At 40.7% G+C, this 24,568-nt stretch overlaps 2 protein-coding genes across 3 annotated transcripts; one reads left to right on the top strand and one right to left on the bottom strand.

The window, feature by feature from the left end:
- Window positions 1–1,612: 1,612 nt before the first annotated feature.
- LOC108893636 (beta-crystallin A1) lies at window positions 1,613–8,592 on the bottom strand. Of its 2 annotated transcripts, none has more exons than XM_051078474.1 (5): window positions 8,488–8,592; window positions 2,441–2,559; window positions 2,177–2,318; window positions 1,937–2,079; window positions 1,613–1,802 (listed from the first exon to the last, which is right to left on the bottom strand). In XM_051078474.1, exons 1-5 carry the CDS (start codon window positions 8,524–8,526, stop codon window positions 1,655–1,657), a joined length of 591 nt encoding a protein of 196 aa, XP_050934431.1. In that variant the 5' UTR covers window positions 8,527–8,592; the 3' UTR covers window positions 1,613–1,654. The 2 variants fall into 2 exon arrangements, with proteins under 2 accessions (XP_050934431.1, XP_018547334.2); XM_018691818.2 differs by lacking the exon at window positions 8,488–8,592 and adding an exon at window positions 2,728–2,766.
- Window positions 7,182–24,519, top strand: unc119b (unc-119 homolog b (C. elegans)). Its single transcript, XM_018691816.2, has 5 exons — window positions 7,182–7,950; window positions 20,982–21,095; window positions 21,338–21,437; window positions 21,551–21,723; window positions 22,441–24,519. Exons 1-5 carry the CDS (start codon window positions 7,680–7,682, stop codon window positions 22,551–22,553), a joined length of 771 nt encoding a protein of 256 aa, XP_018547332.1. The 5' UTR covers window positions 7,182–7,679; the 3' UTR covers window positions 22,554–24,519.
- The last annotated feature ends 49 nt before the right edge of the window (window positions 24,520–24,568 follow it).

Here is a 24,568-nt window from a genome sequence, read left to right as displayed (position 1 = left end):
TTACAATTGTACATTGTCATTAGATTATTATTATGATGGACTAATCTGGAGAATTGTCTGCCACAATTACCCACAGCCCAAAGTTAAACCTTCACAGTCCTCATTTTGTCCAAACAATAGTCCACAACTCAAAAGAATTAAAAAGACACTGGAATGTATATTTTAAAGGAAAAGTTTCCTTTCCTTTGAAAAACTTTCCTTTGAGAAGCTGGGACCATGAAATGTTCTGAAATGTTTCAGTGACTACTCAAATAATCAACTAGTCCTTTCAGCTCCACTTGTAAGGTAATTTAATCTATGACACAGCATCCTATTTTAGAAGGTCTTCATATGTTTTGCACATTAAAATCTTACTTGAAGTTGTCAGATAAATGTAGTGCAGTAAAAAGTACAGTATCTCCCCTCTGAGTTGTAGTAGAGTAAATTAGTTTTGGAAAATAGCAAGAAAATTAAGAGGCATTTCATCTTATATGTTGGTGTAACAAATGGAAATACTGCTTTTTCTGGATCTTTACCATCAGTAGGTTGGACTGTGAGGCAGACTGAGACTCAAAAGCACTTCCCACATTGCCCGCACAAGTTTTAGTTTCAACTTAAAATGTCAGTTTACGTGGTATAGTACTCAGTACACATACAGTGTAACACATATCAAACCTACCCAAATTAAGTAATTAACCCCATCATGTCGGGTTTCCCCCTTTAATTTTCCTTTGGGGTTTTTAAAATCATCTAATTCCACACTGCTTAGCAGTGTCTTGTAGATTCTGTCTATGTCGACTTATATTATTGACTTATTTATAATCTTATGGCACTATTTTTCTTGCAGCTGCATCATTTGATTGAAAAGGAATATTGCTGTTATATCCAATCTTCTCCGAAATTCAGCCTGATATATTTTGGTGTTTTTGGAAACTTTGAGACCTCTGCTAATTAAAATTAAATTACATGGATTTGGACAACCCCTATGAAAGGTCAGTGGGGTTTGAACAGTTTAATTCAAGAGCCTTATCTTGACTTTTTGTCCATGGGATTCAGCTAATAAGTTCATGTTTGTCATGTTTATTGTTTTAAATTGTTTGCTGTTCACCAGAGAAAGACAAGACACACTTGTGATTGAGGTACATGTCAGTATTGTGAATCTCTCTTTGCTCATTCTCTTTATTCATCGTCTTGAACATAGGCAGTCATGGATAACACAGGTATCACTGGTTGTTGTGTTGATGTAGAAGACAATGACGATGATGATGATGATGATGATGATGATGGTGCCATCAATGGTAGAGATGAAAAAGAGCAAAAATTCTGAGGTGTTTTTCATCGCTCTGCAGCCAACCTCGGCAGATGAGGCCTCTCTTTCACACTGATAAAACTTTCTCTCTCAATTCTGTCATTCCTATTTTCTGTCTTTCTTACATCTCTCATTTCTTTTGTGATGTTTCTTTAAAAAACAAAAAGTGCTGTGGACAGCTGACGTCAGCAAGCACCTGAAGACCAGCTCGGGATCCCGCTTTGACAAGTCGGACCAGCGGAGCCGGGGAGATGGAGGTTGGGGGGTGGGAGGAGGAACAGAAGGAGGGATGGAAGTGCAAGAGGAGGGACAAGAGAAGGAGGAGGAGGGGAAGGAGATGAGGAAGTGTAAAGGAAAGGTCCCCCCTCAGTGCTGGATCCTCCTGATGGACTGAATCTGGGGAGTCTGGGAGTGGGAGCCAAACTCACGGTAACACTTGTACTCTCCTCCACGACAGTCACACTCCATGATGTACTGGTGGCCACGGTATCCAGGGTACTGGTAGCACACGAAGCTGAAGAAATAAACAAGAACATGTTGATTAAACCTCACAGAAAAACTTGTGTAATATTTACAGTCAGTGTGTGTTTGTAGTTTGCTGTTGCTAAGGTCTAACTTTAGATGTGTAAAATGAGTCAGTGGACTTACGCTCCAGACTGAACGAGCATGGATCCAACCTCGTTGTTCATCCAGCCCATGGCCTGCAGGGAGGGGTAGTCATCACACAGCTCGAACTGACGACCCATCATGTTCTCCATCTCAAAGATGGTCATGCGAGACTCCTTGTGGTGCTGTACAAAGAAGGAGAAAGGAGGTTTAACACAACTTGAGATAAAGCTCAGCCTAAAGTGAGCCGAGGGCTTCTATTATGTTGTTTATTAGACGTACAGCGCAGCAGATGGGCCTGAAGGAGATCATCCTCTCAATGCGGTAGGAGTTACTGCCACTGTAGGCCTCAAAGCGAGGGTAGTCTCCCTTCTCCAGGACAAACTGCTGGCCACAGAAGCTGGAGTGCTCGTAGCCCACCCAGCTGCAAGCAGAAGGTGGAAACCAAGGAAATAAGCACACACTATAAGCTGCTCAAAATGTGAAGAACAGCTGCTCTAGCTCTGGCGTTTCTATAAATGAAGGAAAAGCTGTCTAGATACGTACGCGCCACACTCAACCTTCAGGGAGCGAATGTTCTCCATCCCACACTCCATGATGTTCTGGCAGCTGGCGGTGAACTCCATACGCCTGCCCTGGAAGTACTCCTGATCGTACACAGTGATCTGTAAAACACAAAACAACGAAACAGAAGATTAGACCTTCATGAGTAAGTAGGTCCAGCGACGTAACAATTGAAGCTTACTATGTCTAATCCTGCACTGAAACTTTGTGCAGCTACCTGTGCTCATGGGTAATGTAGTGTTGGTAGTGCATGTGTGTCATAAGCTTACCTTCCAAGGGCCCATGGGCATGGGGTTTGTCAGAGCCATTTTGTGATATTTTTCAGCAGTACCTGTGGGGAAACACACAAACAGTCAGGGTGGGGTGGAAAAAAACTGTATTAGTTGAACAAAACACCATCTTACCCTCAAGTTTCTAAATAACTGCCTATTTTTTATTCTGTTCACTGCTCTGAATGTCATTTTAGCTTTCTCTAAGGCTTGTACTGTTGTGCAATTAACTCAAACACAATACAACAGTATAAGCCTGTAACCTCAAGCCTTCTATCCCCTTGTCTTGATTCATTTTAACCTTCTCTCTTTAAAATGACTCCCTAACTTCAATCAATTAAGACTCCCTGTTATTAGATGACATATAGAAGTAGAGGCCCCATGCTACATCATGTCCATATATTGGGAAACTGTACTGTATTGTTAACTAGTTTGACCTACCCAAACTGGTGAGCTGTGTGTCGCAGGGTTCCACTGAACGGTCTGCAGAGACTGTGTGTATGGGGGTATATATACACCCATGGGTGTCAGGGGCCCGAGGGGCAGGCACGCCTGGACTCATGTCAGCACTTTGCTTTGGACTCCATTGTTTCGTTGTGTGAGCCACAGAGGGGTTAACACACAGACACACAGTGATTCATGCAAACACAAAGAGGCCAAACGGCCATACTGCGTTACCTGTGTCTCTGTGGTAAATCTATATGTTGGCAGGGGGAAAAAATGGGCTCACTTTCCCCACCAATATAAATCTTTTGCAAAACAGGTTTAAGTTAAATTGTAGTTCAGTGGTAAAACACTTTATGATGCTGGTTTGATTTATTTTGAAAGTAAAGCTGCATGAACTGACTCCAGGATTCAGTCCCCTATAGGACTGTGAAAAGTTTTTTTTTTTTTTTTTGTTATCACTTACACTAGAATCCCACTGTGATTTATCACATGAGTAAACAATTTAAAGTCAAAAACTTTAAAAACTCCAAATAAAGGCTTATACATTACACTAATCAATCAGTGGTCAGTTGGTCAAAGTCATATCTTCTTTGAATTATTAGTTTATTTCATGTACTCATTAAATCACAGACTTGACACTCATTGACATGAATGTGGGAAATGGTAGTTATGTAAAATAATAGTCTATAATAAATATAATTGAAGTTATATATTGTTTTCCTCCTTTTGTTTTATTGTTATTGTTAGTGGCAGGAGAGAGGTTTTATTTAGTTTTATTGTGTATTGTTTGTATAATACCCCCACCTCTGATTGTCCAGTGTCCCTGCTCATTATAATGCGTGCAGCCTGTGTATCAGACATCATCATTTTGTTTGTTGTTTGTCTCCTCTCTGTGTTGACTAGTTTGAAAACGCATTTCATTAATTTCAACAAACTAAGAATGGATTTGAAATAGGAAGATGTCGGCTGTGATGGAAATCTAATTAGGCTGTTATTGCTGTTATTGATCTTTAAAAAAAAAAGGAGGGCAATCCATGGACGGCACACGGGGACAAGTTTGTTGGCAAACAAGTTGAGCTGGGTAGACTTGGCAGCAGCTTGGTGGGTGAACAGAGATACCAGCCTGTCCAAACTGATTCACCCCGTCTGTGAACACCAGCGGAGGTCGTTTTTACTTGGTGGCGCTTTAAATATAATTTGTGAATGAAAGCACCTGTTGCTATTTTTGGAATACCTGTATAAGTGAATAAATCAACAGTGAAGGTTAGCAGGGGGCAGTGGTATCGATTGAAAGGCCTCATTGGCAGGACCGGCAGCGCTTTGGCATCGGCTGATGAGCTGTAATTGGCAGCTCTGCTTTCAGGTAACAGTGTGGATGGACCATTGTAACACAGGGTATATGCTGTGGTGATTGTATGAAAGAAGAGGGAGCCAAAGTCAAGCCCGCTCCTTATTTTTTATACTTTTTGATTGATCTGTACTGGACTCCATTATGTCGTTATAGTGAGCGAGTGAAGAGTGAACAAAACAGAGAGTAGCTGGTAGGCACATAACAGAGCATACACCCTCCTCTCTCCTCTAGCTGCACTGAACAATAAACATTTAGGAATGGCTTACTGAGGTCAGCACATTGCCCAGACTCTCTGTCTGTGTGTGTGCGTATGTGTGTGTTTGTGTGTCCCTAATTGTGTCTACAGCCAAGAGACAGAGACAGATACATGTGGACATATCACAAATCGTATCACAATAAAAATATTTTTGTGAGCACATTCCTGATCAGAGTGGATTTGTTTAGGTCAGACAGGCATATATGTCCGTGTGTGTGTGTGTGTGTGTGTGTGTGTGTCTAGGTATGTGCATACGTGCGTGTGTGTTTCTGCTGATGATAGCAGCAGCAGCTCAGACAAAGGGATGAGCAAACTCAGCAGGCCAATGTGAAGAGAGCACAGTGACCATATAGCCAACTCTCAGTGCGCACATACAGACATCGCACACATCCCACATAACAAAACCTCAGCTCCTTCTATACACGTTTAACAGAAACTAAAACCACCTGCAGTCCACCACCCCACAGCACATACAGTGTCTCTCACAGACACACAGTTAACAGCCTATCTAATACTCATTAAAAAGAATTAAGCTAAAACTTACAAATATGTCTCAATATCTGCCTGGGAAAAAGCTATTCTTACATTTTAAAGGGATTTTGTAAACTTGAGAGCTGAATATCTAAGTTTGGAAGTAATAGTTCAGTGCCAGTTCTAGGCCAAAAAACATGTAATGACTCAGTATATGAACGAAAACAACTATCACAGGCATTTATCATCTTCCTGAAATTGCTTACTCACCCATGAGAATAGCTACAGTATCATGACATAAAATCATACTTATCTCTTCCTCGGCTGCTCAGAAAAGGACAAACCAAAGTCAGTATTAGAATCTAGCTTGCAGTAAATGCAGCCTGCCTCCAGGGTGCGTCATAGCCACATAAACCATGAGTTTCCAGGTCTACTGAGATAATTAATTTAGGGAGTCCACACACACATTGACTCTGATTTCAAATGTTCAATCAGTGCACGACCATGTTTATTGATTTAGCTGAAAATGAATTTCTAGAACAGCTTCTTGACTCTGTTCGTGGACCTCAAATCTTCATATACTCTGAACATTAAGGCAGGCCTTTGTCTTAACTGGGGCTTTGTTGCTGTGACTGCTGCTTGCTGCAGTTACAGTTGGTTTGACACACCACAGAGCTCTGATGGATAGTCATGTGTGACTGAGATCTCCAGTGACTCATGCAGGGACTTTACATGCATCAGCAGAGAAAGAGAGAGAGAGACAGAAATAGGATTAAAACCTCACAGAGTTGTTTCCATTCTGCTCTCTCCTCCAACTGGGTTACAGTGATCTGATGATGTGTGTTTGCAGTGACTGCTTCCAGCAGCTGTAAATGTAAAGGTGGGAAGAAATGCAGCTATTTATAACAGATTTTTATTGTAACACGGGCAACTATTCAGATCATTTGCTTAAATAAAATTAGCAATCACACACTAAAAATATTCCATTACAAATAAAAGTCCCACATTCACAGATGTACATCAGTACAAGTACAGTAGTAGGAGTACTAGGAAAATATACTGAACAAATGAAATTATACAGAATGGCCCCCCTCAGTGTTACTGGATCATTGTCATAGCTACATTCAGATGTAAGCAGGTATGTTACATCTTTTATGGTGGTTTCTGTCCTTTTAGTAGTTTTATTGGCTTCGCAACAATGAATGTTACCAGTCACTTCACACAGAGGCTGCGGCACAGGGTACTCTTTAACCCCTTTGGCAGTTAAACATTAAACATTAGTTTCTGTCTTAAAAACGTGAGTAAATTTAACTTGAAACAGCAGTTGGTAGTTGAAGTTATGTTAACTTGAAACATTGAGTTGAAACAATGTGGAACTGTATGTTTGTTTGACAAGATAAAGCTAAAGTTTTGGATTGGCTAATGTAACACAGATAGTTGTATCAAGTTTAATCAACAAATGATCATTAGTTAAATTGCTTGTATAACTTAATTTTTTGGGTTAATGCAAAGAATAACTTTTTAAGGCAGCAGTTGAACCACATGAATGATTTTTACAGTGAACAATGTGTTGTATTCTATAAGTTTGTTGATGTAAAATATCTATATGTATCAAAATTGAAAAGTGCAGTATTTCCCTCTAAAATGGTGCAGTTACAGAGTAAAGTGGTGCAAAATGGAAATATTCAGATAAAGTGCATGTACCTCTAAACTTTACTTGTAACAGACCAATAATGATTTTACCATGTAAGCTACTGTCCTTAAAGGTTCATACGAAGACCTAAAGCTAATATTTAACTGAGGTTTTCACTGTGGTTAGCATTTTCAATAAAAAACCACACTCACTGCAAATGTTATGGGTATTATTTATTACTCGGCTGCTCTGTGATCGTAATTGTCGCGCGCATTCGTCAGAGGCGCATTGTGCGCGGAAGCACCAGCCGCTCTCTGTGAGCGGAGCGCTGCCGCTGAGACGTCCTCCCCGCCTCCCCCTCCTCCCCTCCTCAGCAGCAACGGCCATCTGCCGCCTCTCTCTTTTTTTTTTTTTTTTTAATTTCAAACCGAGCAGATTATTCTCCCACAGACTTCTAGCTTCACTTGACACAAGCGAAACAGACGTCTCAGCGAGAGCAGCTGCGCAGAAAAAGCGGGCAGCAGAAAAAAAAAAAATAATAATAAAGCGCGCTCTCTCCGCATATTGCGCTCAGCCAACAAGAGGAGACGGGGACGTTTGCATGCAGGTCCGTCTGCGGAGACAGACAGACTGCAGGCTCAGAAAGACGAAGCGGATTTGAATTAAGCACCGGATAACAGACAGCAACTGTGCATCTTTCAGCGAGGGAGGGAGAGGGAGGGAGGCAACTGTTTTGTATCTTGGAAGCCCTGGGTTAGGAAGAGAGAGGAGGGGAGGAGGAGGAGGAGCGGAGAATGAGCTATTCTTGTACCAGCAGGGGCAACAGCCAGGACCCATCAAGCGCTAAGAAGCCTGCCGGTGATAATCCGGGCAGAGACGCCGGAGGCACAGACGGCAGCGCAGACAGCGGCAGTAACGGCAGCCCGAAGCAAACGGCGGCGATGAAAGTGAAGAAAGGATGCAACTCGACCGACGTCGGGGTCCCGGTGACCACGGAGGAGGACCTGCTCGGCAGCGCGGTCATCACTCCGGAGGATGTTCTGGGTTTACAGAAGATCACAGAGAGTAAGTTCACTGCTGGGCGTAAAGAGAGGAAGGAGGACAAAAGGTGTTTAAATGTCACAGACTCCCATATGAGTCACGTATCACGTCATTACCGTGTCCCCTTATTTATGTAATCTATACACGCCCTGTTGAAACAAACGATAATGCATCACTGTAACGTGCCTGCAGATGCGCGTTAAACCTCCCTTGTTTGAACCTTAGTAGCCCTGCGACCTGTGGAGGTGAGGTGTCAGCCTACACCAGTGTTGCGTGGAGGTTAAATTTAGCACAGTCGTGGAGGTGAGTGAGTGATGTTTGACCATGTGTGCACTTTGAACAAGTGCAGCCAGGCTGGAAAAGAAAGAGAGAGGGGAAACAGACAGGTGTGATGGAGCAGCTAAGGAGTCTCCAAATACACAGTAAAATGCTAAACGTGTATGAGTTACGTTTTATCCTTTTAAATCACATCATCCTCATGTAGCATGTCCTCCCTTGAGGATGATTTTATTTGACTAGAAAGGAGCAAAGTGAGGTGCTGAGGTGAGTGAGGGGTCACGCTTCAAAGCAGCCGATGTGTTTTCCTTTGCATGAGTTCATGTCTAGTTCAGTGCGGATGGTTTCATCTTTCTTCCCATTCCTCTTCAAAGACAGCAGGCCGGCATCAGGATCATCATCTGTATTTGAAATTTACTTTTATTTATTTATATACTTTCCACATTTTTTTCCCACAGATGCATAAATGTCCTTTCACAACTTAGTGGAAGTTTTCTAGCTGAATTTTGTGGGTTCATTCTCTGTTCATTCTGAGTGAAAGTGATATTATATCAGTGATGGAAAAAGTACAAGGAGCTTTTACTTAAAGTAGCATTATGCAACTACTTTACCTTAAAATAACAGCTTCAGCCATTTTGATGGTACACTCACTTATAATGGGGAGGATGGCATCTCTTTTATTCCCGCCCTGGGTCCTGAACACCTGTTCTTTCACTATGTAACTTGGGTTGAGCAGGTAGTATCTCCGGCAAGAAATGTGTAACGCTTTAGTGCGATGAATTTTGTGTGTGTTTTCTGTACATGAGCTGTTATGTTGCTTCCAGTACCATCGCCCAACAGAATGTAATGAGAGTGCCCTGTAATCACTTGTGGCAGTGAAGTTACTGCAGCTGCCATATGAATGAAATGATGTACAGCAGCTCCCTTTGTAATGTAGTGGAGTAGAACAACGACATCAAGCAGTAACATCAGCAACACATGGAAGCATTCAAGTACCAGTACCTCAAAAGTACAGCACCCGAGTCACATTCCATCACTGTGCTGTATTACACTTTATGTCAGAGAGGATCCGCTGATTAGAGATGCAGGATTCAAAATCTAGGTCTTTGTAAGTACTGCTTTGCTTGTGTTCATACAACAACGTAGTAATTTCCAGTACACCTCACTCCAACTTTTATGTGTCTCACAAAGTAATGTTTAGACACTGTGTTTACAGTCACTAAACAAAAGTAGAGCTGCTTGCTCAGTGATAAACAAACCAATTTGATATGTTTACTCAGGGCAGAGGGCCTTTTTCTGCCACTTGTGACACTCAAACTCAATGTTGAAAAAAGCTTTAATTAGCTCATTTCCCTTTGCTTATTCATAATGTTGCAGTGAAAAAGCTGCTGATTACATAGCGTATTACTTAATGCTGTTTAAAAAAAAAAAAAATTATGTCACACCTATAAATCTCAAACAAGCCTCTTATAGAGAAACACAGGGAGAGACAGCAGCCAGCAGGTTCTTATGTGCACACCTCCATCTATCACCAAGTCAGGCCTTAAACCAGCAGTTAGCTAACAGGTGGCCAGCAGGGCATTTGACTATTTAAAGGCCAGAATACTTTACTTACACAACAAGGTTACACTAGATACATGCTGAGTGTGATAACATGCAAACACTATGTCGGATTTTCTCCCAGCTATTTTAAAAGGTGTTTATTTCTACTTGTACTGATGGTCCAGCACCTTTTGAGAGCAGCCTTACAAAGCACATTTACACATGTGGCTGTGAGATGCCATAAGCAAAACAAGGAGTGCTTGTGTTTTCACTTCCACAGCAAAGATAACTTCACTCAAACCATGTATTTTAAAATTTCTTTAACTTTTATTCTTTTTTTATTTTCTATTTTTTTCTACTTTTTTCATGTAGGTCAAGATAAAACAGGAAGTTTACGTTGTGATAACGGATGAGATTGTGCTTGTCCAGTCCAACATAATCAGAGGCTTACAGAGGAGAGGAAGAGCTCTGGGAACATCCTTTGGCTCAGCTTGTCCTCCCTCTTTATTTAACCATCACTGTGGTGTGAAGTCTGGTAGTTTCTTATATGGTGCTTTAACCAGTCAGTGATAAGAGGAAGGGGACTAACTGCAGCTGTATTTTGACTTGATAGTGAACACAAAGTACCCGTTTGAGCATCTCTCTTTGTGTTTTTATGCATTAAGTCTGTTGTCATCTTTATGAGTGAGTCTATATTCGGGGATTGTTGTCCAGCTGCACAGGGACACGTACATGATCATCGTAATGATTCCATCTCCCACGCTGGACCTTATTATGGTCTTGGAAACTCTCACTTTCCTATCTCGCAGCGTCATCGCTGGAGGCAAGAGGAGGCATGTGTGAATCACCACAGCAACATAGATACACGCTTGAATCACTACGGCAACGTGAAGCATCTCCCCTTGGTTACAGCCATCTCCCACACGCTTCCTCCTTGACTTCCCTTCCTGTCTTTCCTCTCCTAGTCCTCTCCCCTGTTCAACAGAGTAGCTGTCACTTGAAGGGTTATGTAGACATAGTTGAACATATGTATGTGCACACCCACACTTGCTGGCAGTCAAACAACAACCTGAGCTCCCTGAAGCCCTCGTGTTGTTTTGTGACTCGTCTGTCTCTGTGTTTTTCTGTTGCTGCTGCTGCTGCACATTCTCAAGTAGCTGAAATTGATTCCCTCTCTAAGTGGCATGATACACAATTGACAGTACTCAGCACGTCTCACGCTGACTTGACAATAGTCCTGAGTCAAAGGTCTGGGTTTTTTTTTTGTTTGTTTGTTTTTTTACTCAGTGGTCACTCTGAACCTGCTTAGCTGCCTCAGTATCACAGGGGAGAAAACTTAACTTTGCGTCAGATAAATTCTCAGAAAAGTGACTCTTAACCAGCATCAAGCCCATCCATCTGGTAATCAAAGCAAGCTGCTGAGACTGATTAAGATTTGCACAGACAGAACAGGATCTCTGCTTATGCTTTTGAGTGATTTGATCCAAAGTTGTGCTCTTAACTGAATCTTAATCCGCTGTGTTACAACCCTCAGACCTAAACAGTCAACAGGAAATTAATCAACAGCAGTTTGAAAAATTGATTAATCGCTTAAATTGTTTATCAAGCAGAAATGCCTAACATTTGCTGGTTCCAGCTTCTACAATGTAAAGGAATGAATAAAGTAGAAGGAAAAAGGAAATCCAGCCTTTCTTTATTTAATAGTAATAATAATTAGGATATGTATTTAAGACAAAATGAATGAAATCTTGATATGCAACAATTTGGATTATTGATTAATTGTAGTTAGAGTTATCAAATATAAAGTGTAGCTTTCGTCGTTTTTTAGTAACTAACCGTATAAATAACTAATCCTCAAAGGTTCAGTTTAGATCTGTGATCCCCTGTTGTTGAGTGAGAGACAAGAAATACTACAGTTTGTAGAGGTGGCCACTAAATTAATCAACATTAACATTAATTACAGTCACGTAATGAGGTAAATGGTTCCAGCACACTCACGACCCTGAAAGGATAAGTGGTATAGCTAATGGATAGATGGATGAAAGAAGCCCAATTAATGTCGACAACCCGTTGCTACAACCTGAAAATGAAATGAGCCGCAGAAGAATTGAAATGTTGATTGTTGACTGGTCAAGTGGCTTTGACACACTGAAATAACAACTGTAACAGAACTGACTTTTACAGCAGATTTTTCTCAAACAGCTTGATCCAAATGTTGGAGGTTCTGATTTACAACTATGAGGTGAATGAGTGACAAAAACACACTTCACGCAGTTGTAGAGTGATGCTACAGAGTGATGTGTCTTTTCATTATAAACAGTCTTTGGCAGCAGCTCGGGGATAGCACGTTAACCAACAAGCAGAAGCTTCAGTGTAGCTGTTACAGAGTTAACATTAATTAACTGTCTCCAATATAATGACGAAGGTTGTTTTAACCAGCGAAAACAATGGCTAGCCACAGCTATAAATGAGAACCTGCTAACATTACCTACATGTTTTCAATGTCCACCTCCCAGCCAATCAGAGACATGTATATTCTGTAGCCACAGTATATGTTTTAACACGTGTTTTAACATTGTGTTGCTTCTGTTGAGACTCTACCTGAAATAGATTAGCTCATGATGAGAGCTTTGGTCAGTGTTGAGCTAATCCAGTTTGTCTGAGAGTGTCACACTTATGGTCATCACCAGTGCTGTTTCACAGCTTTAAATGACATGTCTGAGGCTTATTTTTGTGTCAGCAGGGTAACAGACGCACTCACACAACCATGAGTGTGTGAACTGGCCTGTGACCTGACCTGCGAGGACTTTGGTGTGAAAGCAAAATAACCGAGCGACTATCTCTGAGAATAAATGCTGTTCTACAACCCACAAGGTCTGTTAGAGCCCAAATAACTCACTTAAGCCTGCAGTTGTGTTGGTTTGTACTCCTCTAGCAGTGTTAAATGCCTCACACAGTGAAGCTAAATATGGTGGCAGATGATGAAACCAGGCCAACTTTATTTGCTTGTCGAGATCATCAGGCTATAAGATGACACAGATGGGTCATGTAAGTCAGTCCCAAGGAAGTCCCAACCCAGATATCATCTTATCTTTAATTCAAAGACAAAAAACAAAATGTTTTGAGTCTTAATGTGGCATTTTTTAACCTTTCTTATCTACTATCTCATCATAACTTCAAGCTGAAACTCAATTCACGCTGACAGTGAACAAAGGCATCCTGTTCGGCCGAAAGAAATTACGTCTGATTTCTCTTTGCTGTACTCTGCATCCTCATCTGGAGATCTCAGGCTCTCTTCCTTCCCTCCTCTCCTCGTCCTGCCTTCTCTTCGCTGTCCTTTATTTTAAAAGCATCCCCCCCCCCCCCCTTTTTTTTTTTTTTTTTTTTTACCAGAGCACTGTTGCCATGACGCTGTGGTCATCAAATTCAGGTCAGTAAGGCAGAGGCAAGCTGGGTCATCACTCTGCACCTGCATGCGACCAAACTACATCATAGTTCACACGCAGAGCTTAGAGGAGGAAATGTCAGATTTACACTGAGCTGTAACTGCACCATGGCACCATGCATCATCTATACCTAATGACCCCTGAGACGTTTAACTAAGGGATGGTAAAGGGGATGTGATAGCAGCATGAGTTTATGGCAAAACAAATCATTATTATAATTTGAGTGATCTTGTGAGGAGCTGAGGTTCATTTTTTCTTTAAGCTAAGCGATCAAAATGCCGTTCACATGAACTTTAGTACATCAGGAAGTGAATGCAGCACCAGTCGTACTGCTCTGACTTCAGCAGTGATTCTTCACAGGGCACTGTAGATCATGAGTCATCATCATACCACCCAGTATTGAGACATTTGTGGTGAACTGACTGACTGACATGTCATTGACATGTTAATCCAAAAGAATATTAGAACTGATGAACACAGCCTTTTTTCATCTTCAGGATGTTTTGGAAATACATGAGAAACTTGAGGCACTCTGAGCCACCCATTCACAAACTAATCAAGTTGTTAAGTAATGATGACATGACATTTTACTGCATCTTCTTCCTGTGATTTGGCATATTTCATGTTTAAACCAGATGTTAAGCAGTCACAGTGTAGGAAGTGTCATTCAAGAATCACATGCACTTCAGCCACCCCAGTTCTGTCTTGCTTTCCTCTACACTGTCCTCACTGCACCTCTGCATCTCTTCCTCCTCATCTCCCTCCCCCCTCACTGCTTTAACCCTCTGCCCCCTCTCTACAGTGATTAGTTGGATTTGCTCTTAAACAAGAAACTAAACCAGATTAGTCCATGTGAGCTGAGTTGGACAAAAATACCTTCCTCCTCCTTCTCCCACCTAAATGGTAGATCCCCCTTTACAAAAACAGCCCAAAGTGGGGCCATGTTCATGTGTCTGTTTTACTGTAATATCCTGCAAGTGTCAGCAGCCAGTGGCTGTGTTTTTCATGTTGTGTAGAGCTTTCAACCACTGTTGATATTTGAAGAAAATTATATCTGATAATACCATATCACATGGTATTGATATTTTACACAACATGACACATAACATAAAGATACTGTATATACTGAGCAAGACAGATTTTTGTAAATAAAAACTTCAGTGAACCCAAATACAACATGAATATATCAAACTTGAATATAAACATAGGAAAATAAAGTTAGAGAGGTGAAATATACAGAAATAAAACAAAGCATTTATGTTTAGCACTTAACGGTGCATCCAGCAAAAATGTATGCCAGTACAGATACTGTATATCATCATCAACATCTGCCAAAAAACACCAGTTCAGTTATATATCAGTGGCTCTAATTGTCGCATTTTTAAAACATCTGGAATAGTGTTTAAATTCATATTTTCTTCTGCTTTTTCCTTCTGACTTTTCACAACATATGTTTATAATATATAAATGAAAGCATCCTGTTTGGCACATTTCAGTGAGAATTACATGTTACTGTGTGTGTGTGTGTGTGTGTGTGTGTGTGTGTGTGTGTGTGTGTGCGCATTAGTTTGAGTACCCTCATTGGTGCAATGAGAGGAAATGTTTGTCCACTTGTGATACTCTTACAGCCCTGATCGCCGCTGTGAGGTGAGCAATAGGGCAGGAGACAAAATGTGTTTTCCACACCAAGAGAGGGCTCCGTGCCAGAGAAGCAGCAGAGGTCCAGCAGTAAAGAAGCTGGCTGTATTGTAAATGGTAGAGAAGCACTCACTGAACTTGAAGGGAAGCTGATTGCACATGTGGGATAAATGGAGTTGTTCGTGCTGTCCCACGCTGGCAAAAATAACCTACAGCTGAAACCAACCTGAGAGTCGTGGGTGTTAATCCCTGCACTGAAACACACAATGGGCTTCATGCAAGAACATATTCCTGTTCTTATCCTAAATCTCCTACTGTTTCCCATAAGGCTTGTGAGTATGGGCATTCACTAAACGCTCTTAATTACTCAGACTCATCATGAATTACTCATTTCAACCTGAAGAATGTCCCCTGATGCCCCTTAACTGCTATTCGAGGCTACTCCATTTCTAGACTAAGGAAATCCAGGTGATGAGGACATGCTGATGGAAGTAATTTGTAAAAGATGACCGTAACATTTTGCAGGGATATCAGAATATGATTTTCGAGCACAGCCTTGCTGAAACATGCAGCGACTTTAGTAAAAACGACTCTACATTAACAGCTCTGTCAGGCTGTACGGAGGCAGGAGATACTTTCAGCTTATTGCTAACGTCACCATGCTAACACGCTGTCAGTGACAATGCAAAGATGCTGATGTTTTTACATGTGTCACGTTTACCAGGTTCACCATCTTAATTTTCCATATTAGGATGCTAACATTTGCTAATTACAGTTTGGTGAAATGTGCTAAAACATTAAACACAGCTCAGGTTGATCCTCATAAACCAAATTGAAATTTTGATCTGATGATAGCACTAGAAAAGTCAGGGGATTAAAATTCATCCCGAGGGAAACCTAATGTTCACAAAATATATATTAAAATATTAGAGAAGTTAAAGATGTTAAAGCTGTTGGACTACAAGCTGTTTGTGCTCTGTAATATTTTTAAAATGGGTTTTCACCTAAATGATTGTATTATACATTTTCTTATTCCAGTTTTAAATACATTAATTATTTACTATGTTGTTACTGTTTAAATGTAAAACTGAAAATATTGAGCAAATCATTTTAAACTAGCAGGAGATTGCATTCACATTTCACAGCAGTTAATGAACCTACAGTATTACTAAAACTTGTACTGTTGTACACAATCAGGTTTAATTCAAACAGATTAATTGAACTGTTGTAACTGTGGAAACTTCCAGAGAGGATGGACCCAGCGCAAGTGCAGCAGACTGAACTAGATCTCATTATCAGTGTCAGCTGTAATTTTCGCCAGCATGCATGTTGTGTTTATAAGCCTTTAATATGGTTTCATGTGCTAGTGATCTTAAACCCCCTCATACTGGAAGGTTCCTTCGATCTGTCCTGTCCTGGTGTTATTTGGGTGAACTGCTAAAACGAGAAGTGTTTATTTTGGCTGAATCTAGGTCATGTGATGCAGGATGTGTTGAACCGTGGACCTGACCTAGTCTGGCTGTAAACTGTTGATTTCTGCCACATCTGCAGTGAGTAGACAGGAAGGTAATCAACTGAAAGAACTGAAAAAATGTCAACATATCTTCTGATATGTCATATACATTATGTGTGTGTCTGTCTCCGTGCAGCTGTCCACCCTGCAGCAGGTTTGAGGTCTTTTTACCTGCTCTGTCAAATGGTCCCAAAGTGTACTGCACAACCTCACGTACAGTTTTTGGTCTGGTTCTCAAATATGATTTATGAAATGACTTTACTTCTCAGCCCCAATCTGACAGCAACCACTAAAGACGGTTTAATTGTCATTTAGTCGCTGCCTTGTTTCATGAAAGATGGAAATCAGTGCAACAAGAACGTGCACAACATGGTCCGACTCCAACTGCAAGCTTCTGTTAGCGCACACTTTCAATTGTGCTTTACAGAGTTGAATTCTGAAGGAGGCAGAACATAAACCTAACAATCACCGTTCAGACTTAGACCAGTATATTGGTGCAATCACCCAGCTTTAGTATGTCCTGTGTTGTGTTTAAGTCCACTGATACTTAAGTGAAGTAGAAGAAATTTAATGTGCAGCATATTCATATATTCAGTATTTCTCAGCAAGGGAGAAGGAGTAAATGTAATTCTAAGTTAATTAATTCTAAGTTAATTTTTTTGTTTTGGTAAACCATATCAGACACAAATAATTATTCAAAGCAGAGCATTTTTATAAGCCTTACAACATGTCTCTAGGGGATCTTTAAAGTTATACTCAAAAACAACTGGTGTATCTGTTTACAGCCAAACAAGCATTTTGTTTGAATAAAGAAGTCGGTCAGTATTTGGTCTTCTTCCTCCTTCCAGATACATTTCCTATAACTGCTAAAAAATACACCCATTGCATTGCCATTTGAATGGTTTTAATGTGAAGCAACAGCAGAAGGAAATGTTCAGTTTGCATCAGCAGAAACTTAATAGCTCTGATTCCGCTGTAGAGTGCAACAGTAACAGTGAGGCAGTTAAAATTCTGATGGATAACATGTCTGCTTTATCCTTCGTGCGTAGGTAGGAGATTTGATCTCAGGCCGGGATGGCAGACTTTGCCATTAACAATAAAAATTACTATGTTGAGAGGTAATGACAGAATGTAAATAGCATTGCTGCAACAAATGCTGACCGTAGTGTTGTGAGAGGGTCAGATTTCATGAAAATCTATAACTTGTACAGCCAAAAATGAAAAACGCTTAAAAAAATCTGTTGTGTTTGGCTCCTGTGACGGTTCACACCTCAGTGAAACAGTGGTAGAGGAGTATTTAGTTGTTGCAAGTCTTACAGCTGCAGCTCATTAAAAACTTTGACTATGACAGATGCTAAATTTACTCATTTTACCATATGAAGGCCTTAAGAATAAGATACAGTAAAAAATTTTTTTTACATCTATTTAATATTTAGTCAAAAATAAACTAAAGAAAGAGCCATGTGTGCAGAGAAGGTCCAAGGTAGAAGGAGAGTTAAACAGCTCTCGCTCCAACTCTTTGAGTGATTATGCAGAAAGTTTGAAGCTAGTGCAAGTCAGCACCGTCTGAGGAAGTGGCCCACAGCAGTAATGATATCATCACCACTGTCAGAGTGATAACCACTGAGCTTCTTTATCTTGGGGAAGAGGTAGTAGTGAATAGGGCGGGTGCCGGGTCCACATTGGGTGGATGACTGCACAAAAGGCCAGTGTTCATTTTTTCAGACAGCGCTGACTTGCAGTTTTCAACTACCTGAAACAGAAATACCAGAAAAGTTATCAACGTCAAATTTTTTCTGCAGCGTCACTCACAGAGTTGAACTGCATGGGCATGAAACAAAAGCTCATCTCCTTCTACCGTAGGCCATGAACTTATCAATCACCCCTCGTAAGTGGTGGGTGTAAAATACAGGATCAGAAGGTCGATACATTTGTCCAGCGATGAGGACATTAAGTCTGAAGTCGTTGCAGGATTTTAAAACCTGCTGATGTTGAAGTTTGAAGAAGTGGTTTGCAGACAAGCTTCCTGTTTCCAGCAGTGTTTTACTGCTGAGTTCAGCTCTTGACTGTTAATAGTCAACTTAATGTGTTGCATAATTAAGCTTTGACTGCGGTGACCAGACCAGCGCATCAGTCCCAGACAAACACACACATACAGAATGCTTGGGACATGTCCTGTCTGGAGGTGTTTACTATCACAGCCCAGAAGGAGAGCTGACAGTGACAAACTGGAGTCTGTTGGCAGCTTCAGTGGCTTCCAGCAGCAAGTTATCCTCTGATGCCTCTTTGTGTGTGTGTGTGTGTGAGACCTGGGGTTACAGACTGCATGTCATTTACTACACACACCTTGGGTTTTGTAAGGCGAAATGAGAGCATGCAAACACCACAGAGACCCACAAGCAGCACACATGCGCACATAACAAACTCATTGTCTCTTATTCAAACTCATTGTCCTCATGGGACTTCATTAGGAGGCTCAAAAGTAACGGTTAGTACTAGGTTAGCAAAAGGACAAGGACAACACCAGCTGTGGTACAGTGTATTATGCACCCTCTGCACACACACACATCCATGCACAACTGTTATTAATGGTCCCATAGTGCAGACACAGATATTGTCTGGTATTAATTAGAATTAGGCGGCTGCTGAGGGTGTTTGTCTTTTTGTTTCACGTGTGTGAATGTTTGAATCTTTAGGTGTTGCACAGCAGTAAATGTAGTGCCTTATGCAGAACCGATGTTTTTAGAAGAGCTGACCTCAGCACTCAGACTGACAGAGGAGCAAAGGCATCACAGAGTCACAGCAAATCAGATCAGCACTGTCAGAAACACTTGCCTCATACATTAAATGGAGTTGACAACACACTGTGACTTCAGGGCATGATTCTTCTTTGGGGATGCTCCAGCGTGAATACATAAACATGAAAAAAAAAAAAAAACATGCAGGGAGAATTGTGAGTAACCCTCCAGGGGAGTAATGTAGTTAATGCAGAGATAAACACCACCCAAGAAGTAAAAAATAGTAGAGCCAGAGCAGATGGAGGCTGAGTGACCAGAAACATCTTCATCTTAAATGGGTCTAACTTACATATGATCTCATTTATATTTCACATTTTGGAAAACTGGTGAACTGCTATTAACATTTTCTGATAATGAATAATTTTCTGAGACATTTTGGCTGCTAGAGATTTTTTTTTTTTTTTTTTTTTTTGGTCACTTGAAGGCAGTGGAAACACCTTTTGTTGAACTTGTTATGTCCAGCAGTTATGGTGCAACTTTTCATTCATTTAGAGTCGTGGCCGCCTGGTGAATCTAGGTCCAATACTGACTCTCTATTAGCCCTGTTTTTGGTCTCCTCCAACTCCTAAGAGAAATATCTGGCTCTGCACAGGGAAGGAAAATGATGAGCAAAGAAATTATGAAATAGTTTCAGGAATTGATAAAGAATCAAACTGATAAGCAGAGCCGATAATGGCATTGGTATCTTACCAATTCCCCTCTCTACTGGCAGCTGATGGAAACATCTGGAAATGTCATCCTGTCATGTTTTTTTAGCTGGAGGCTGCTGCTGTCTGAATGTTAAAAAGAACAGCCGGTGAGTTGATTGGCCAGTCATCATTAGCAATTAAATGGTCCCTCTGAGTACTGACAGACGTCCATGTGTCCACTGTTTTACTGTTGTTTCTGAGCAGACTGTGTGTGTGTGTGTGTGTGGGTGCGTGTGTGTGTGTGTCCATCAGGAGAAAAAGCAGAATATGCAGAGACAACTGCAGCGCTGTTAACATCAAACAAGAGGGAAGAGGACACTGAGTTAATACTTTGACATGACATGTAACCACACACATTTAATGATCTTTTAAACTCACAGTGTGACTCTGTCTCTTTCTCTCGTGGCTGTGCAGTGATCCACTCTCAAATCCTTTAAACAATGATATTTCAAATTCATTTTTAATTCACTTGAGATTTGTGGCGAGCGGGCCTCAGTGGAGATGATGGAGAGACGTTGCAGTTACACCTCCCGGCCAGTGGTTTCATCGGATCAGGCAGGAAGCAGGAAGTGTCTGCTCTGCTGGGGAACGCTAATAAGCAGTGACACTGCCTGGTGAGGGCAGGAAGGATTAGAGGAACAAAAATAACTTGCTTCTCTTTCGTACTGGGTGCCTGTGTGTGTTTGTATTGTATTTGTGAGCAAATGGTTCCACAGTTTTTCATAACGATTTGTGTCAGAAATTCACTGAAAATGGTCAAAAGGAGACTGAGCTGTACAAGTACGAGTTGATAATGGTTTGAAACTATCGGCACAATACACAGTATTTATGTTATAGTTATTGTGTTGTCTGTTCATGGTGAGCACTGAATACAAAGCAGCTCTTGAGATTAAACTGCAGTTTCCTGCAGCTGGTGCTTGTTAAGAGAATTAACTTTCTTTCTTTGCAGCAATTTATATTTGCTATATTTTGTTTTGATACCCAGCCCTTCTGCCTCCCAGTTATATGATGTACTTATCAGGAAATGAATGTACAGTACTTGGTGTAAAAAGTAAAATGTGAATTCGTGTTCATTCAACTACTACTTGCTTCAAGTACTTTGAGTCATATCTGTAACACTCAATCTCTCACTTTCACTCTCTCTCTCCATCAGATTATCTCTGTAGCCCAGATGAGAACGTTTACAACATCGACTTCACCAGGTTCAAGATCAGAGACATGGAGACCGGCACAGTGCTGTTTGAAATCACCAAACCTCCATCCACAGGTGAGTCACTAAACTATTCTATGACTTTGTTTCATTTAACCTCTTTTTTTTTTACCATGACAGTACATGTAGGCTGCACACATCCACTAAACATTAATCATTAATCTGCTTAATCTGATCATTCTTCTTGAGATCCATTATTATTTTTTCATGTCAAGTCTACAAAATGTTTTGGGTTTTTTTAAACATCTGATTTAACATTTGATTTCATTTCATTCTGTTTTGTTCCATTCTCTCTTTAGATAAAGCAGGGGAAAAGAGGGATATCGATCCAAATGCTGGCCGGTTTGTCCGTTACCAGTTTACCCCGGCTTTCCTCCGGCTGCGGCAAGTTGGAGCCACGTAAGTGAGAATGTGTGTCCCCACTTAGGAGGACAGAGAGGAATAATTGTCCCCTGTCTAGCTCCTTGTTTTCCTGTAATAATTTCTTTGTCTGTCTGTCTTCATTCCTGCAGCGTTGAGTTCACAGTCGGAGACATGCCCATAGAAAACTTCAGGATGATCGAGAGACATTATTTTAGAGAGAAGTTGCTCAAGAGTTTTGACTTTGAGTTTGGCTTCTGCATGCCCAGTAGCAAGAACACCTGTGAACACATCTATGAATTCCCACCTCTGTCCGAAGACATCAGTAAGCCTATGCACAAACACACACACACATGTTAATTTCAGTCACTTTTGGGAACATCACATTTGGCAACATTTTCTGGAGACTTACCCTAACCTTAACCACTGACCCAAAACTCTGCTTTTTCCACATTTGGGGACACAACCTTTGTCCCCAAGTTGTCTCCAATTAACTAGTCTTGAGTCTGAAATTTGTCCCCAGTAGTAGCCTATGACAAAAACTAACCAACACCTACACACACACCCATGTACACCTATCTTTGTGGGGACCCATTATTAACATAATGCATTCCCAGGCCCATTCCTAACCTTAACCATCACAACTGAATGCCTAGCCCCAACTTTTACCCTTTCTAATTCTACCCCTAAAACCAAGTCTCCAACAGTTTTTTAAAACCTGTGGCTCCTGCATTTTTGTCCCTACAAAGCTGTCAGACCCCACAAGTACAATGGATTACCTCTTTTTCAGACCCTGCAAATAATCAGTATAATCAAATAATCATGAAGGCTTTTAGTTTTTGTTGAAATTGTTTTAGAGAGGTGTTGATTCAACTGTGTGATCATTTAGGAAGCTGCTCAGCTGTACTGCGTCACACAGAGAGGTGTTTCTGTTTTTTAACTTACCCCCATTGTCACTGTATTAATCACCATGGGACTCTCCTCAGACCCTTCATTAGCAACCATTCCTCTAACAGCTGTGATTTTTTGTGTCTGCTCACAGTCAGAGAAATGATCCTGCACCCGTACGAGACGCAGTCCGACAGCTTCTACTTTGTGGACAATAAACTGGTGATGCACAACAAGGCAGACTATTCGTACAACGGCGGGACATAGAAACGACAAACAAACACGAGAGACAGGTGGATGTATGGACTAACCTGAGGGACGATCAGAGTATACTGGTGGGGTTAACATCCTGTCAATCCAGTAGTCTCTCTCTCTTTCTCTCTCTCTCTTTCTCTATCTCTTTCTCCTGCTGAGAGGACGCCATCCAGTAAACGCCCATACAGATGTGTCAGTTACAATCTGTGTGTGTGACTGTGTGTGTAACCATGTGTAAGTTTGTCAAAGCCTAAAATGGAGGCCACATACACACAAACACACACGTGTGTTTTGTAACATGATCAAACCAGCAAGTGAGCAACTTTTTAGGAAATATCAGATGGTTTTCGCGCTCTAGCCACATCGTGAAGTTAAAAAAGAAAAAAACTCTGTATCTTCAAATATGGATAGAAATTATTTTTTTCATTCCTGTACATGTTAGGGGTTTAGAAACAGATCTTGCATCTAAAAACGTGTGTTTTTAGGACTAAAATAACAGTTTTGGGGGAATTATTTCTCAGATTCAGTGAGTGTGTGTGTGTGTACACTTGCTTTTTGGAGTGTGTGTGTGTGTGTGTGTGTTTCTGTACTTTGTATGACTGTCTGTACCATGTGTGTCTGTAAGTGTGTCAGTTTTAAGCATGATTACCGGTCTGGTAGAAATATATTAATTTAAATGTCAGTAATGTAGTCATCTGGTTTAAAAAGGTCAAATAGATTTCCAAAACCTGTTAGCACATTTTCTACACAGTAGACAGTAGTTAGTCATTTTGAATTTAACAGACCTATCTCCTGTTCCTTATTTATTTATGAAGTTGTGTGACCTGTATTGACCGTAGGGCGTATGTGTTTACTGTCTTTGCTCAAAGCACAACATCTCTACAGAGCCAACAATAAGCAAACAGTGAGCTGAGCTGATCTCACCATAAACCCACTCATCTGTGTACTTTTCCAGCCTCATGTTGCTCTGTTTAGGTGATAAAGAAGTCGTTAAAAACTTTAAGTTGCACCCAATTCGTCCAAGTTAAAGTTTTGCTGTTTGAGAAACTCTTCATAAGAGAAGAAATGGAAAACTTGGATTTATAAATGTTGATATTTTTCAGTCAGAAAGGAGGATGATTGGGGAATGTAGCAGAAGTCTTTTAAAGAACAAATCACTCTTCAATCTCATATATAATATATTATTTTTTTCAGTGTAATGTAATCTTTCTTTTTCTGCAGCAGCTCTTGTCTTTTATGTCCATTTTCTCATCTTTTGTGTTGTGTCTCATACATTTCTCTCTCATCATTCTAGTCAGTTAGGACCTGAGTGTGTCGATCTGTTATTTGAGGGCATTTTTTACACAGATCACACAAAAAAAATAGTAACTGAACTGTCCTGGGATTGCCTCTAAATTGTAATATGCACTCTTTGCTTTCTCTCTGTCTGTGTTGAGACACAACCTGACTCAAATAGCATCCAAAAAGTTTGAATTTTTGTCTTTTTCCCCAGCGCATCTGTACATGCTGTCTGATTTGATGCACTTGAAAATCAGTTTAGTTTCTTAAGTTATTCTACTTGACGCTCTTCTTATTGCAGTTAACTCCACCCATCTGTTACACCAAGCGTGTTAAAACAAACACTGCAAATCATTTACCAAAAAAATCTGTACTACTAACATACCTGGCTGAAGGGAAATTACTTGAATGCACCTGTTTGATTCAGATTGTCATTGGCTGATGAAGATCTGGATCACTTCAGTTTTTTTTGGGCCCATACACTGATTGTGAGATGGACAGGAGGGGATTCAGATTGGCTCAGATTGACTTGAATGTTATGTCAAAAATGTAACACAGATACGTAGAGACGATTTATTTATGACTGATTGTGACTCATGTACAAATTATTTTGAACTGATGTTAAGTTTTTGACAATTCAAATGTTGGTGTGACTGAACAAAAGTAAAATAAATAAAGATTTATGGGATTTTTTGAAATACCACAGTGTCCCGACTGTTAATATTGTGGGTGTCGAGTGAGTGGAAGAG

Source organism: Lates calcarifer, linkage group LG20 (genome assembly GCF_001640805.2).
Source record: "Lates calcarifer isolate ASB-BC8 linkage group LG20, TLL_Latcal_v3, whole genome shotgun sequence".
NCBI lineage: Eukaryota > Metazoa > Chordata > Actinopteri > Centropomidae > Lates > Lates calcarifer.
This window is presented reverse-complemented; position numbering and strand designations above follow the sequence as displayed.

Excerpts from the sequence above, each read along its gene's own strand:
- unc119b (XM_018691816.2), top strand. The coding sequence starts at position 7,680 with ATGAGCTATTCTTGTACCAGCAGGGGCAACAGCCAGGACCCATCAAGC. Across the intron at positions 21,438-21,550 it reads CTGCGGCAAGTTGGAGCCAC|CGTTGAGTTCACAGTCGGAG; the intron begins GTAAGTGAGAAT and ends TCATTCCTGCAG. Across the intron at positions 21,724-22,440 it reads ACCTCTGTCCGAAGACATCA|TCAGAGAAATGATCCTGCAC; the intron begins GTAAGCCTATGC and ends GTCTGCTCACAG.
- LOC108893636 (XM_051078474.1), bottom strand. The coding sequence starts at position 8,526 with ATGAACTCATGCAAAGGAAAACACATCGGCTGCTTTGAA. Across the intron at positions 2,319-2,440 it reads CTGAAGGTTGAGTGTGGCGC|CTGGGTGGGCTACGAGCACT; the intron begins GTACGTATCTAG and ends TTCTGCTTGCAG. Across the intron at positions 1,803-1,936 it reads ATGCTCGTTCAGTCTGGAGC|CTTCGTGTGCTACCAGTACC; the intron begins GTAAGTCCACTG and ends TTATTTCTTCAG.